The sequence below is a fragment of the Schistocerca piceifrons genome, chromosome 6 (assembly GCF_021461385.2).
Source record: "Schistocerca piceifrons isolate TAMUIC-IGC-003096 chromosome 6, iqSchPice1.1, whole genome shotgun sequence".
In the NCBI taxonomy this organism is placed as follows: Eukaryota; Metazoa; Arthropoda; class Insecta; order Orthoptera; family Acrididae; genus Schistocerca; species Schistocerca piceifrons.
In genome coordinates, this window is record NC_060143.1 from 431,502,001 (window position 1) to 431,515,889 (window position 13,889).

The window sequence follows — 13,889 nt, forward strand, 5'->3', positions numbered from 1 at the left end:
GAAAATTAAAGAGACCTTTGGAGAAAAGAGAACCACTTGCATGAATATCAAGAGCTCAGATGGAAACCCAGTTCTAAGCAAAGAAGGGAAAGCAGAAAGGTGGAAGGAGTATATAGAGGGTCTATACAGGGGCGATGTTCTTGAGGACAATATTATGGAAATGGAAGAGGATGTAGATAAAGATGAAATGGGAGATACGATACTGCGTGAAGAGTTTGACAGAGCACTGAAAGGCCTAAGTCGAAACATGGTCCCAGGAGTAGACAACATTCCATTAGAACTACTGACAGCCTTGGGAGAGCCAGTCCTGACTAAACTATACCATCTGGTGAGCAAGATGTATGAGACAGGTGAAATTCCCTCAGACTTCAAGAAAAATATAATAATTCCAATCCCAAAGAAAGCAGGTGTTGACAGATGTGAAAATTGGTGAACTATCAGTTTAATAAGTCACAGCTGCAAAATACTAACGCCGAATTCTTTACAGACGAATGGAAAAACTGGCAGAAGCCGACCACAGGGAAGATCAGTTTGGATTCTGTAGAAATGTTGAAACACGGGAGGCAATACTGACTCTACAACTTATCTTAGAAGAAAGATTAAGGAAAGCAAACACATGTTTCTAGCATTTGTAGACTTAGAGAAAGCTTTTGACAATGTTGACTGGAGTACTCTCTTTCAAATTCTGAAGGTGGCGGGGGTAAAATACAGGGAGCAAAAGGCTATTTACAATTTGTAAAAAAAAAAAAGATGGCACTTATAAGAGTCAAGGGGCATGAAAGGGAAGCAGTGGTTGGGAAGGGAGTGAGACAGGGTTGTAGCCTCTCCCCGATGCTATTCAATCTGTATATTGAGCAAGCAGTAAAGCAAAAAAAAGAAAGGTTTGGAGTAGGCATTAAAATCCATGGAGAAGAAAGAAAAACTTTGAGGTTCGCTAATGACATTGTAATTCTGTCAGAGACAGCAAAGGACTTGAAAGAGCAGTTGAACGGAATGGACAGTGTCTTGAAAGGAGGGTATAAGATGAACATCAACAAAAGCAAAACGAGGATAATGGAATGTAGTCGAATTAAGTCAGGTGATGCTGAGAGAATTGGATTAGGAAATGAGACACTTAAAGTAGTGAATGAGTTACGCTATTTGGGGAGCAAAATAACTGATGATGGTCGAAGTAGAGAGATTATGAAGTGTAGACTGGCAATGGCAGGGAAAGCATTTCTGAAGAAGCGAAATTTGTTAACATTGAGTATTGATTTAAGTGTCAGGAAGTCATTTCTGAAAGTATTTGTATGGAGTGTAGTCATGTATGGAAGTGAAACATGGACAATAAATAGTTTAGACAAGAAGAGAATAGAAGCTTTCAAAATGTGGTGTTACAGAAGAATGTTGAAGATTAGATGGGTAGATCACATAACTAATGAGGAGGTATTGAATAGAATTGGGGAGAAGAGGAGTTTGTGGCACAACTTGACTAGAGGAAGGGATCAGTTGGCAGAACATGTTCTGAGGCATCAAGGGATCTCAAATTTAGTACTGGAGGACAGCGTGGAGGGTAAAAATCGTAGAGGGAGACCAAGAGATGAATACGCTAAGCAGATTCAGAAGGATGTAGGCTGCACAGGATAGAGTAGCATGGAGAGCTGCATCAAACCAGTCTCAGGACTGAAGACCACAACAACAACAACATCTTTGCTATCTAGATTGAAGTTGAGGACACCCTATCCACATTCCTTCAGAACATCAACAACTTCTCCCCCATTTGCTTCATCTGGTCCTACTCAACCCAACAAGCCACCTTCCTAGATGTTGACCTCCACCTCAGAGATGACTACATCAGTACCTCCATCCTTATTAAACCTACTAACCACCAGCAATACCTCCACTTCGACAGCTGCCACTCATTCCATACCAAGAAGTCCCTTCCAACAGACTAGCCATCCTCAGTTGTCGCATCTGCAGTGATATACTGAGGGTCTCACTGAAGCCTTCACTGACTGTAATTATCCTCCCAACCTTGTACAAAAACAAATCTCCCGTGCCTTATCTTTCCAGTCTGCCACCACCTCCCAAAGTCCCACAGTCTGGCCACAGAGGAGCATTCCCCTCGTAACTCAGTACCATCTAGGACTGGAGCAACTGAATTACATTCTCTGCCAGGGTTTCAATAACCTGTCGTTGTGCCCTCAAATGAGAAATGTCCTGTCCACTATCCTTCCCACCCCTCCTACAGTGGTATTTTGCCATCCACCGAACCTTCACAATACATTCGTCCATCCCTGCACAACCCATGCTCCCAATCTCTTACCTTATGGCTCATACCCCTTTAATAGACCTAGATGCAAGATCTGTCCCATACATCCTCTTACCACTATCTACTCCAGTCCAGTCACTAACATCACCTATCCCATCAAAGGTAGGGCTACCTGTGAAACCAGTCATGAGATTTACAAGCTAAGCTGCAACCACTGTGCTGCATTCTATGTAGGCATGACAACCAACATGCTGTCTGTCCACATGAATGGCCACCGACAAACTGTGGCCAAAAAACAAGTGGACCACCCTGTTGCTGAACACGCTGCCAAACATGATATCCCTCATCTCACTGAGTGCTTCACAGCCTGTGCCATACAGATCCTTCCCACCAACAACAGCTTTTCTGAATTGTGCAAGTGGGAACTTTCCCTGCAATGCATCCTATGTTTCCGTAACCCTCCTGGTCTCAACCTTCATTAGTCACTGTCCTCACCCATCCAGCCCCATCCCTGTTCCCATTCCAGCACTACACAGCCGTCATCTCACTGCCACACCCAGTCTTTTAATTCCTTTTTATTTCTCTCCTTTCTGCTACTTCCTCCACCCCTCCCCCTCCCTACCTTCTCTCCTGCGCTCCATCTAAACTGCAGCACTTCACTGACTGCCATCCCCACCATGATATCCCTCCCCCTCCCCACCCCAGCCTCCTCCTTACCCCCACTCAGTCACCACTCTCATCATGCACAGGTGCTACTGCTTACAGCATGGTTTCAGTTATCTGAGACTGCAGACGTGTGTGCAAGTTGAGTTTGCTTGAGTGTGTGTATGCACGTGTGAATGTGTGTCTATTGCTGACAAAGGCATTAATGGCCGAAACCTATAATTGTGTGATTCTTTTTGTTGTGCCTATCGCGACTCAGCATCTCCACTATATGGTGAGTAGCAACTTTCCTTCTCTAATATTGTTACATTTCTTCATTAAAGTTATGGTTTTAAAATTCTGTAGAAAGAGAACCAGTACTCAGAATGATCTCAAATTTGAACAACATATTATTGACGCAGGGGAAAACTTCCTGGAAAAAATAAAGTTAGTGAAAATTTGACCAACAGATGGTTCTGTAAGCATCAGAATAAGCACACCAACAGACAAAGGGGACACAACGGTTCCTCAGTTTGCAGTTGAAATAACCAACATGACTCTCCATGAAGGACCATACACAGCTGGTAAAGCTCATTTACAAGAATGATGACTGCGTGCCAGTAGCACTGCAGATGTTCGAAACACTCAAGGGAGTGGTTCAGTGTCCACAATGGGTCAGGAGAAAATCATTACAAACTTCAAAAAGACAGGTCCTTTTGAAGTCCAGTGGGGAAGAGGGAGGAAGGCAGTTGATCCAAAGTCTGTCGAAGATGTGGCCACAGCATTACAGGAGAGATTGAGCAGTGGTGTGCAAACATACAATGCACAGGGAATTGCCGTGAAAATTGGGCACGCCTGTGATCACAGTGGTTAAAATCCTATGAAACAGCCTACATTGCTATCCATACAAAAATCACCCATATTCAGGAGTTGCTTCTGCTCATCTGCCAGCAAGACAAACATTCACTCTGGAATTTCTTGCTCACATGTAAGTGGACAATGAATGGCCATGTAACATTCTGTGAACAGACAGAGCTCATTTCTATCTACAAGGGTCTGTCACTATGCAGAATTGCAAATATGGGCAAGAGAAAATTCACGCGCTCTTCATTCTGTAAAGGCAACTATGCGGTGCGGGTTGACAGCATCATTTATCATAGTGCCGTTGAGGACATAAGTCCTGTGGGTCCTGTTACCTGTTCCGTCACTGGTAAATGCTGCGAGTCTTTCACATACCAACATCATTCCAACACTTCGACAACATGGATGACTTGGTAGGATCATTTTAATGGAAGATGGTGCTCCTCTGCACACTGCACAGCCAGTGAAATGGCTGCTGCTGAGATATTTTGGAAATGTTAGAATTATTGGCCATCATTTCCCTACAGTCTGGCTGTACAGATCACCTAATCTTAACCTGTGTGACAGTTGGATGTGGATTCACCTTAAAGATGTGTTCAGTGCTCCAATTTCAAGCATAGCTAAACTGTAGGCATGATAAAATAAATCATTGAGATAGTTGAGTGAGGTGAAAATTTAATTGTGAAGAAGGGCTAGAATTTGATAGTAGAGAAAGGAAGAGAATGAAAAAGAGTAGGAGAACATGGCTTGGACGAAAGGAATGAAAGAGAAAGCAGCTGGGTACAATTTGGTACAAAGAGCAATTTAAGCGTTGTTAATACTCTTAATACATAGTTCAAGAATCATCAAAGAAGGCTCTATACATGAAAATTACTCAAAGCCACTGGAAGGTTTCAGACTGATTATCTAACGATAACACAAATACTTCAAAATAAGACTTTAAGCAGTAAAATCCAGGATTGAATAATGATAATATTACGAAAAGGATATATTGCTACTCACCACATAGTGAAGGTGCTGAGTCACAGACAGGCACAATGAAAAGACTGCTAAATAAGTAAGCTTTACGCCAAAAGGCCTTCTTCTGAATTATATACACACACACACACACACACACACACACACACACACACACACACACACACACACCCATTCATGCAAACACAACTCACACACATACGACCACTGTCACTGGCTGTTGACGCCAGACTGCAAACTACAGTATATGATGGGAGAAGCACTCTGAGTGATGGGGTAAGGATGAGGCTGGGACAGGGAGGGCAGGGATGCTACCCCATATTACTCCCACCATGCCCCAGCCTCTCCCTACCCCCACCACCCAGACTGCTTCTCCTATCATGCGCTGTAGCTTGTAGTCTGGTCTCGGCAGCTGGAGACGTGGTCATGTGTGTGTTGAGTTGTATTTGCATGGAAGTGTGTAACGGATCTGGGAGATGTGTTATTTTCTACCGGATTTGTCGATACCAAATTGTAAATGTTTTCTTATATTTTTGTCGGAATTTTTTTATTGTAATTTGCCTTATTATATGTTAATTTACTTATATTTTTGAGAGTGACAGCATATTGATTACTATTAATAAATGTGACGAAGAATATCAAAGAGACTGATTACAAGTGGAAGCTTGTGTGTTGTGTAAAACGTCTTTGACGCTGGATCGTCTTTGACTGTAGTCAGTCGGCAGTGAACTCTTGGTGTGTGTTGATGGTAGAACAATGTGCAGGTCGCTGTCATAATAATTTGGAAGTGAACAGAAAAAAATGAATTATGTTACTACTTTTTTTATATAAACTTTAAGAAGAAACCACAAATATGCCAAATTTAAGTAAATAAAAATAGTGAGCATATTTCAAGTGTATGTGTATGTTATCAAATTCAGAAGAAGACCTTTTGGTAAAAATCTTACTTATTTAGCAGTCTTTTTGTTGTGCCTGTCTGCAGTTCAGCATCTCCACTATATGGTGAGTAGCAATTATCCTCTTCATAATATTGTCACTTTAAACTGTGAGCCATTTCTGGTGGCAGATGTGGGTCATAATTTATTGTTTATGAACTGTAGATTAAAACTGAAGAAAATTCAGAAAGGCAGATAATTAAGGAGTTGAGATCTGAATAAATTGAAAGAGCCAAGGTAGTTGGGAGTTCCACGGGAGACATTAAGCTATTGTTGATTGAAATGGGGGAAACGATTACAACAGAAGACAAATGTGTAGCTTTGAGTGAGGAAATAGTGAAGGTGACAGAAAATAAAATAGGTAAGAAGGTGGCACCCAGTAGCAATCCATGGATAACATAGGAGATATGGAATTTAATTGATGAAAGAAGAAAATATAAAAATGTATCAAATGAAGCAGGCAAAAGAAAATACAAACATCTGAAAAATGAGACTGATAGAAAGCACATAATTGTTAAGTAGGAATGGCTATGAGAAATGCATGGCTGTAAAAGTGTGAATGTCCGGGAAAAAATAGATGCCACTTATAGGAAAATTAAAGAGCCCTTTGAAGAAAACAGAAACAACTTTATAAATATCAATCAATCACATGGCAAGCTAATGCTAAGCAAAGAAGGGAAAGCTCAAAGGAGTATATGGAGGGGTGATACAAAGGAAATGAACTTGAAGACTATATTCTAGGAAGGTAAGAGGAAGTAAATGAAGATGAGATCTGAAATCTTGTAATGTGAGAGAAAATTAACAGAGCTTTGACAGACCTAAGCACACACAATGCTCCTGGAGTAGACAACAATCCCACAGAAACAATGAGATTCTTGGGAGAGATAGCTACAAGCCAAACTATTCCTCCTGGTACACATGATATATGAGACAGGCAAAACACCCTCAGACTTCAAGAAGAATGTAACAATTTCAGTTCCAAAAAAGGGATGTGCTGACAAGTGTAAATATTACTAAATCATGAGTTTATTCATCATCAATTTAGTACATCATGGTTTCACAATACTGACACGAATTAGTTACAGAAGAATGAAAAAAAGGAAGAAGCTGACTTTGGAGAAGATCAGTTACTGTTCCAAAGAAATGAAGGAATGTGTAAAGCAGTACTTATCCAACAATTGATGTTAGAAGATGAGTTGGAGAAAAATAAGCCTACATTTCTAGCATTTGTAGATTTTAGATAAAGCTTTTCACAATGTTGACTAGAATGCACTTTTCAAAATTTTGGAGGTAACAGGAAAGAAATACATAGAGTGAAAGGTTATACTTGAACTGAAAGCAGACTGCAATTGTAAGAGCCAAAGAAACAGGAAGGAATCAATAGTTTAGAAGGGAGTGAGACAGTGTTGTAGCCTATCATCAATGTTCCTCAATCTTTCCACTGAGCAAGCAGTTGAAAAGCATGATGGTTAGAGTTTTGATGAACACAAATAAAAGTAAAACATGGGCAGTGGAATGTAGTTGAATTAAAGCAAGTGATGAAGGAATTAGATTAGGATACAAAACACTAAAAGTAGTACATGAGCTTTGCTATCTGAGCAGTAAAATGATTGATGATGGCTCAAGTAGAGAGGATATAAAATGCAGACTGGCACTAGCAAGAAAAGCATTTCTGAGTTTGTTAACACACAATACAAAATTAAGTGTTAGGAAGTTTTCTGAATGTATTTGTCTGAAGTCTAGTCACGTATTGATGTGAAACATGGGTGATAAATAGTCCAGACAAAAACAGAATAGAAGATTTTGGAATGTGGTGCTAAAGATGAATGCTCAATATTAGATGGGAGGACTGAATAGTTAATGATATGGTTATCGCACAACTTGACTGAAACAAGAGATTGGTTGATAGGATACATCCTGAAGTCTACGAATAGTAAATTTGGTGATGGAGGGAAGTGTGAGGTGTGTAAAATTTGTAGAAGACCACCTCGATATGAATAGAGCAAGCAGATGAAAAGAATGTATGTTGCAGCAGTGATTCAGAGATGAAGAAAGTTGCACAGGATAGACTACTTTTGAGAGATGCATCAAACCATTCTTCAGAATGACAACCACAACCACAACAACAACATTGGCATATGTAGTGAGAACCTACATTTTAGCAATTGACTTTAAAGCACTAGGCTACCTTATATTCTTCACACACAGTAATCACTGCCAGTGTGAACATGACAACATGTCACAGAAAAAAATCCTAGGACTGAATAGGGATTTGTGGACAGAACCAATCCAATGCGCCACCAAATAATCCATACATAGAATGACCACATGAATTTACAATTAAATATCTGTTATCACCAACAACAAAGAAAACAGTGTCTCAACAATGCAGCAAATGATTTTTATCTGCCTCTGGGGAGAACTGCCAAGAGGTTTAATATCCAAGACATGGATTCTCTGGAACTTATCATCCTTTGAAATGATTTAAGTACAGTCAATATTAATGACTGTACCACAGCAAATACAATTACATTAACCACAATTATTCTTTAACTCTGTAATGGAGTGCATACAGTCTTGAAACTTACTACCAAATTAAAACTACGCACTGGATTGGGTCTAGGACCTGCAGTGGACAATGTTCTTCATTACTGAACTATCCACAAAAGATGTGAGTTCAAGTTTCAGTCCAACATAGCATTCAAATTTGGCAGGAAGTTTCTAAATAGAACGCAGTCTGTTTCAGAGGGCAATATTCAATCTGGAAACAATCTTTATGCTGTGGCACCCTTTGTAGTAGGTGTGCTTGTAGTCCCACAAGGTACGTGGGAGAACTTCTGTACAGTTTAGAAAGTGGGAGAACAGAAGTTGTAACAGCAGCTTATCAGTCATGTCTGGCTACATCAGCTGGTAAGAGCATTACCCAAAAAAGGCAAGGTTCCAAGTTTGAATCTTGATCTGTCACATACTTTTAATCTACCAAGAAGTTCACAACTGCATTATGCATACTGAATCAAAATAACCTACTTTCCTGCCAAGTCTGTTATCTTGGCAGAATTATAGAATAAAAGTCAAAAACATTGCTATGAAAAAATGAAATTATGATCACAACTTTCTGATGTCAATTTTCAGGGAATAAAAATGGCTAAGAAATAAGATTGACAGGAATTGCAAAATGGGTACGTAGGAATGGCTCAAGGAGAAATGTAAGGATTTAGAAGCATATATCACTAGGGGAAAGATAGATGCCACCTACACGAAAAATAGAGAGATCTGTGGAGAAAAGAGAACCACCTGTGTGAATGTCAAGAGCTCAGAAGGAAAACCAGGCCAAAGTAAAGAAGAAAAAGCAGAAAAGTGGAAGGAGTATATAGACATTCTGTGCAAGGGAGATGTACTTGAGCACAATATCATGGAAATGGAAGAGAACCTAGATGAAGATGAGATGGGATATATGATACTGTGTGAAGAATTTGAGAGAGCACTGAAAGACCCAAGTCGAACCAAGGCCCTGGAAGTAGACAACATCCCATCAGAACTACTAACAGCCTTGGGAGAGCCAGCCATGACAAAACTGATGGGCAAGATATCTGAGACAGGTTAAATACCCTAAGATTTCAAGAAGAATATAATAATTCCAATTCCAAAGGAAGCAGGTGCTGACAGATGTGAAAATTACTGAACTATCACTTTAATAAGTCATGGTTGCAAAGTACTAACACGAATTCTTTACAGAAGAAAAGAAAAAATGGTAGAAACTGACCTCAGGAAGATCAGTTTGGATTCTGGAGAAAGATAGGAACACACAAGGCAATACTGACCCTATGACTTCTCATGACAGGTAGGTTAAGGAAAGGCAAACCCACATTCACAGCATTTGTAGACTTAGAGAAAGCTTTTGACAATGTTGAGTGGAATACTCTCTTTCAAGTTCTAAAGGTTACAGGGGTAAAATACAGGGAGCAAAAGACTATTTACAATTTGTACAGAAACCAGACGGCAGTTATAAGAGTCCATGGGCATAAAAGAGCAGCAGTAGTTGAGAAGGGAGTGATGGGGTTATTCCTGATGTTATTAAATCTGTATGTTGGGCAAGTAGTAAAGGAAACAAAAGAAAAATTTGGAGTAGGAATTAAAATCCATGGAGAAAATAAAAACTTTGAGGCTTGCTGATGAGACTGTGCAAAATAATTCAGCTTGGAAGAGCTGTTGAAAGGAGGATATAAGATGAACATCAACAAAAGCAAAATGAGCATAATGGAATGAAATTGAATTAAATCAGGTGATGCTGAGGGAACCAGATTAGGAACTGAGACACTTAAACTAATAGATGACTTCTGCTATTTGGGCAGTAAAATAACTCATGATGGTCAAAGTAGACAGGATATAAAATGTAGACTGACAACCGCAAGAAAGGCATTTCCAAAGAAGAGAAATTTGTTAACATCACATGTAGATATAAGTGTCAGGAAGTCTTTCCTGAAAGTATTTGTATGAAGTGTAGCCATGCATGGAAAAAAAACATGGACGATAAACAGTTTAGACAAGAAGAGAATAGAAGCTTTTAAAATGTGGTGCTACAGAAGAATGTTGAAGATTAGATGGGTAGATCATGTGATTAATGAGGATGTACTGAACAAAATTGGGAGAAAAAAAATTTGTGGCACAATCTGACAACAAGAATGGATTGGATGGTACGACACATCAAGGGATCACCAATTTAGTACTGGAGGGTAGCAAGGGGGGGAATGGTGGGGGGGGGGAGCAGGAAGGTGTAAATAAATGGAAGCGACGAGATGAACACAGTAAGCAGATTCAGAAGGATGTACATTGCAGTAGTTACTTGGAGATAAAGAAGCTTGCACAGGATAAAATAGCATTGAGAGCTGCATCAAACCAGTCTTCAGACTGAAGACCACAATAAGAACATTGTTCTTCTGCTTCTCTTTTGGCCTGAGGTGTTGATTTATTTCCTTGCCTAATCTGTTGAGCCACAAATGTCTCTCTCATTAATGACCATTGCATACCTTCCTTTGAGTGTAGATTCACTTGAAATAATCTTCTATTTTGGTCACCTTTCACTTTCATAGTAATTAAAGAAAACATGTAATACTGCAGTTATTAGACAGTTTATTTATTTATTTTTTATCTAGCATCAGTTCTACGAAACAACTTCCAGTGTCTGGACATAAAACACTTTTCACACTTTTGTCCTTACCTCAGTGATAAGAGCCCCCTGTCTCTCATCAGCCTTGTGCACTGCTTCAAAACGATTGCAACGAAAATAGCCACCTGTTGCTGAACTGTGTTTCTTCCAGTTCTCCAGACACACCCAGCAGAAGTCACACTTACACTGCAAACGAAGTGTGAAATGTGATTTATTAGTCTCATTGCACACAATTTTCAAATCATTTAATGTGATGTATAGGAGACATGTCAAGTTTTACAATAAGAATATTTTAGGAGAAATACAAAAGTTTTCATTATTTTGTACACTCTCTGAGATACAGCTACACAAATACTTATTATAGTTTTCAATACAAAAAAAAATAAAATACATAATTCTCTTATTCAGTCTGTGAAACTCTCCTCAGTGAAATCATCAGCAAAATAATAGAAAATAATAGGACTTTTCCATCAGAAAAGTAAAGAGGAATCTTTTCAATAAACCAAGCTCCATGTAAAATATATCACTGTCTCTTATTAAATTGAAAATTTTTAACACCAAATACTCTAGTTTTGGGCGTAGTGTTTGAAATGGGTGTTGGAAGTTTAGAATAATCTGTGTGGTTAGTGCTGCAGATGTGTGGGAATCATAAGTGTCAAGTGTATGTTGGCTCTTGCATACAGACATCAACACCTCATACATGTAAAAGTGAAAACGGATAATATTTTTAAAGTTTGAAACTGTGATTGACAATATTACCATCATTTGGCAACACACACATTTCTAATTATTTTCTTTTGTTATACTAGGAGCCTTGAGATATTTTCTGAATTTCCCCACAAGATTATGCGGTAACTAATAACTGACTCAAAACAGCAATGATATACTATCTTTCTGGTGCCTAAATTTGTGGCACCTGGCAAAATATGAATTGCAAATGCTAAGCTATTCAGTTTGTTTGCTAAGCAGTGCACATTTCCCATTCAATTTAAATTTTTATCCGGATTTAGGCCTAAGAACTTTACGTGGTTTGCTTCTGCGACATCCTGATAATTTTTTGTTATTTTTATTTCACTCTATTCCACTGATTTAATTTCAAATTGCATCATTTTGGTGTAGTTGTGCTTAGTTTTTAGTCCATTTTAATGGAACTGAGATTCAAATTTTTCTGAAGTATTTTTAACACTTTCTGGGAGTCTTCCAGGCACTTCTTTTTCAATTATAACTGATGTATTGTCAGCAAATAAAACTGAATGAACATCAATAGCAAATGGTAGGTCATTTGTTTGGAAAAGGAACAGGTAGGGACCTGCTTTCAAACCTTGTGAAACTTTTTGATAAACAGCTTCCCACTTTGAGGAGTAATTGCTTGAATTTCAAACTAGTAATTGCTTGAATCTGAAATGAGAATTACTTTTTGTTTCCTATATGTTAGGTAAGAATTGAACACTGTAGAGCAGTGTCTCTTGATTCCATCTACCTGTAATTTGTGCAGAAGTAAGGAGTGATTCACTGAATTGAATGCTTTGTCAAGAACACAGAATATTCCAGTGAGCACTTTGCCCTTATATAACGAGTAGCATACATTTTGAGTAAACTCACTGAGGGCACTTACAGTATTTTTTGTTGTTAGAATCCAATCTCATTTTTAAAACTTGTGTCATTTATAGAAAGAAGTTTTTGAAATTGTTTTGCTACAATATGTTCAAACACTTTAGAGAACACCAACATAAAACAGATAGACCAGCATTTCCCCATATCTTCCATCAATCACTTTTTGAATAATTGTTTTACCTTGGCATATTTCAATTTATTTGGCAAAATCCCTGCTCAAAAGACTAATTTTACAATAATTGACACTGGAAGTGAAATGACATCATACACACTCTTGGTTACAGATACAGGTGTCTCATCCTACCAAGATCAGTTTCTGTTTATTAAAGACAATATTTCATTTTTCAAATCTCTTTGGGTGAGTTTTGCAACTTGTTAAAATATGTATTCTTGTTGTTTTCCAAGCTTATGAAATTTTCTTGTCTTGTTAGGCTGCCACATCTACATCTGTGCTCAAGGGAACCCTTATGATAGTTTGTAAGGGGGAGGGGTGAGCTAGACCTAGGTGGGGTTATGGAGTATTTTAATGTTTTGGAAAAGAAATGGAGACTTGTAAGCAGCCATAAAAAAGTTCCAGTTCCCACCCTGTTAACCTGAGTAATAACAACCTTTAAATCATTTTCTTGAAAGAAAAACATCTGACTACCTACTTTTTTTCCATTCCCTCACCCCCACCCCCCACCCCCACCCCCCAGTATGGGCACCCTTATCTGGGTTTACTATATTTAAGAAAAAAATGGAAATGATCATATGGCATTGTTGGCCGGAGGCCCCACTCAGGGGAGTTTGGCCACCGTATTGCAAGTCCTTTTTAGTTGGCACCATGTCGGTGACTTGCGAGTCAATGATGATGAAGGGCACACAACACGCTGTCCCCTGCCGGGAATCGAACCCAGGCCTCCTGTGTGGTAGGCGGTAACACTACCGCTACACTATGGAGGCAGACTACTATGCTATGTAGGCGGACTATATTTAAGAGTAATTCATTCAAACAATTGGACTTCTGAATAGGGCTTACTATAATATCATTTTCAAATCTAGTTTTCAGAATCTCCCATCTTTTCACTTTTGCTCCTAACTCCGACAGAACAACTGACCATACTGTTTTTGGCTTGTTTCTGTGTTGGAGGGTGAATGTATTATTTGCCATTTTTAGCAGGTAGTACAACTTTGTTGAATACTGCTTTGTAGCATTTAATGTACATAACAAAATCAAAACAATACTGTTCATTGAAAACAATAACAGAACTAGAAAGCTACTAAAATACACACATTAACTATAATGAAAAATAAAGTTATTACTGAACCAATTCAAGGATAAGAACAACAGGATCATATTTCAAGTTCTTGGAGTCTCCAACTGCTTCTACAAAATATAAGGATAAGAAGAAGAGGAAGAAAGAGTTATAAATTACGACTCCTGTTCCTTTTTCACACACAC

General features: G+C 38.8%; 1 protein-coding gene across 3 annotated transcripts in view; it reads right to left on the reverse strand.

The window, feature by feature from the left end:
* The window catches only part of LOC124802978 (ankyrin repeat and IBR domain-containing protein 1-like), a 579,445-nt gene that overhangs the window by 192,459 nt on the left and 373,097 nt on the right, over window positions 1-13,889 (reverse strand). For all 3 annotated transcript variants that reach the window (XM_047264079.1, XM_047264078.1, XM_047264080.1), the window contains one exon: window positions 10,886-11,020. In XM_047264079.1, coding sequence (XP_047120035.1) covers window positions 10,886-11,020 — 135 coding nt within the window. The remainder of the gene's footprint in view (window positions 1-10,885; window positions 11,021-13,889) is intronic.